Raw genomic sequence first — 3034 nt, forward strand, 5'->3', positions numbered from 1 at the left:
TTTTTCTGAAATTTTATTTTTTCCTTTTCTTTTAATGGTACCCCCACCCCATGGAAAAGGAACCGAGAATAATGGGAGAAACCTCTCCTTCATTTTTTTATATTCCTATCTGTATGTATGAGATGCATGATTACATATTGATACTTTACTCAAAATAGTCTATAGCATATGGCATTTGTTTTGCTGTCTTAGATGTTCTGGTCATATTCTAGCATTGTTATACCTCTTTGTTGGATGTAGATATGTGGTGACATACATGGACAGTTCTATGATATGAAAGAGCTTTTCAAAGTTGGAGGCGATTGTCCACAGACTAATTACTTGTTTCTTGGAGATTTTGTTGATAGAGGATTTTACTCAGTTGAGACATTTTTGCTTCTACTTGCCTTGAAGGTATTAGCATTTACCTATTTCTTGAGTAAATGGTCGAGCATTTATGATGATGCCCTATGTCCCTGAAAAAGACATTTGCCCTTGTGTATCTGATATTGTTTGTTTTCCTTGAATTTCAAAATATGTATCTTTTTGTGAGCTTTCACTAACATGAAATTGATTGTCAGGTGAGATACCCAGATCGGATAACTCTCATCAGGGGAAACCATGAGAGCCGGCAAATCACACAGGTTGAGTCTTTGTTGCTTATCGGATTTAAGCTATTAGGTTGCATGTGACTTATTGGTTTTCTCTGCTTCTAGGTTTACGGATTCTATGACGAGTGCTTACGGAAGTACGGTTCAGTGAATGTTTGGAGATATTGCACTGATATATTCGATTATTTAAGGTTTGCCAATTGCAATTTCTTGGATATTCTATGGTTTTTGTTTTTAATCGAACATGCACACTTGGTAACATGGGTCAAGTTTTTAATATTTGGGGCTTTAGGAGACAAAAAAAAGACCAATTTTATACGTGCCTCAGTTGTATACTCATATTGTAGTTTGACTCTAGACTTCTCAGTCGATAAATCATGCATATCATTGTGGCAATATCCTTTATATTGTCTGAAAGTGCACATCTGAATTCCCTTTTAAAAAAAGTACCTTGCACGTCCCTGGTATGCTACATTTTGAAACATAATTTGCATAACGGTTGAATTCTATTGGATATCTGTTGCAGTTTGTCAGCGCTTATTGAAAACAAGATATTTTCTGTTCATGGTGGTCTGTCACCATCAATTTCCACATTAGACCAGGTATGAAAATTCAAGTATCAGTCTCTTCCCTTTATTTGAAGCGTGATTAAAGATTCTAATTGACCTGTATCTCAGATTCGAACTATTGACCGGAAGCAAGAAGTACCTCATGATGGTGCCATGTGTGACCTCCTATGGTCGGATCCAGAAGACATTGTTGATGGTTGGGGTTTGAGTCCCCGTGGTGCTGGTTTCTTATTTGGTGGCAGCGTTGTAACTTCATTTAACCATTCAAATAATATCGACTTTATATGCCGCGCCCATCAGCTGGTAATGGAAGGTTATAAGTGGATGTTTAACAACCATATAGTTACTGTATGGTCAGCTCCAAATTACTGTTACAGGTAATTGGTAAATTTAGTGAACTATATTAGTTCTTTCGTTCATCTCTTGTCATGTTAAACTTGTTCTAAAAATCCAATATGCTGCAGATGTGGCAATGTAGCTGCGATTCTTCAGCTGGATGAAAATCTTGAAACGCAGTTTCGTGTGTTTGAAGCAGCTTCACAGGTCTGTGCATATGATGTGCTTCTGTTGGATTTGGACTAAAACTTTCCTTTTCATTTTTTATTACCCGAGGCAACAGCAGCACCTGCACGAATTCTAAGTCACATTGGCATAAGTCAAAAGATTGCAATCGGGAGAGCATACAAGTAAAATGAAAAATAAAATGTGTGTATACCTTGTCTAGTTAGAACTACAAAGATTAGCCCAGTTGGTAGAGGTTATAAGTTTTCATTTTGCATTATGTCTGGGTTCAACCTCCCTGTTATTTTAGCAAAACTCTTTTAGTTTCCTCTTAGCTTCCTGCACATTCAGTTTCACCTTTTGAACATGAGCCACTGCTAGACGATGTTTAAAAATATATGGAATGCCTATGACACTGAGAGCACCAGTACTCAACGGCTAAATATGTGACCTGGTGTCAAAATCTTAAGTTGCCTAGGACCCATGCTATTAGCATTTACCTACCAAAAAACGATTATCTGCAAGTTTGAATTTTTAATTTTAAGGATTATATCTGGCTAGCTAACTTATCATTCGTCCATCTCTGCTCCCTGTTTATTTTTCAACTAATTGTGCATCAATGGTTTCATGGTAAAATGTAGGAATCAAGAGGAGCTCCTGCTAAAAAACCCCCGCCAGATTACTTCTTGTAGAGTTGATCTCAGAAAGATTATTAGAATTCAATATTTTTGAGTTGAGTGAAATTTCGCTAAATAGTTACCTGGTGATTATACTGTTGTGCGGTACAGGAGGAACTGTCGGCAGACAGGCTCAGTGATGAGAATAGTTTGAAAACGAGGTAGTATAGTATTCGTAAACGTGTTTGATAATTGTATTGCTCCGAGTGCCTATTCTTTCACGTATCTATTTTTGTGTTTTCTTAGATTCCAAAGAACACTGATACAGAGAAATTACTTATCTCCCATCTGCTGAGTATCAACTGTTTCTATTATAATAGCACAAAATTTATTGAGAGAACCTAATATAGAGCTAATGTATTTGTATGTCATCTGGAGATTTACCTCCCCTTGTACCTCTTTTGTAGTTGAAAGTCGAAAGTTATTATTGTTACTTTCAATAAAAGACATGAATACAATAATCTCAATTGAGAAAGAGTAGCATTACTGGTGCGACAATGCCCTTTTAAGTGGCACTAAGTGTCATTAAATGAAATATACAATTAAATAAATAATATAATGTCATATAGATCGGCGCTCTATGACATTATTCATCTCCATTAATTTACTATTGTTACTTCCAATCTAGACAAAAATGCAATAATCTCAAATTGGTTACTAAAATTCATGTCATTGGATCATTGAACTTAAATTTCAT

The 3034-nt window shown here is 35.9% G+C and overlaps 1 protein-coding gene across 1 annotated transcript; it reads left to right on the plus strand.

Annotated features, from left to right (window-relative positions):
• The first annotated feature begins 211 nt into the window (after positions 1–211).
• Positions 212–2734, plus strand: LOC111376488 (serine/threonine-protein phosphatase PP-X isozyme 2-like). The gene is made up of 7 exons (XM_022999447.1): positions 212–393; positions 561–623; positions 696–781; positions 1117–1192; positions 1268–1536; positions 1624–1702; positions 2302–2734. Exons 1-7 carry the CDS (start codon positions 274–276, stop codon positions 2350–2352), a joined length of 744 nt encoding a protein of 247 aa, XP_022855215.1. The 5' UTR covers positions 212–273; the 3' UTR covers positions 2353–2734.
• The last annotated feature ends 300 nt before the right edge of the window (positions 2735–3034 follow it).

Source organism: Olea europaea, unplaced genomic scaffold (assembly GCF_002742605.1).
Source record: "Olea europaea var. sylvestris unplaced genomic scaffold, O_europaea_v1 scaffold1511, whole genome shotgun sequence".
NCBI lineage: Eukaryota > Viridiplantae > Streptophyta > Magnoliopsida > Lamiales > Oleaceae > Olea > Olea europaea.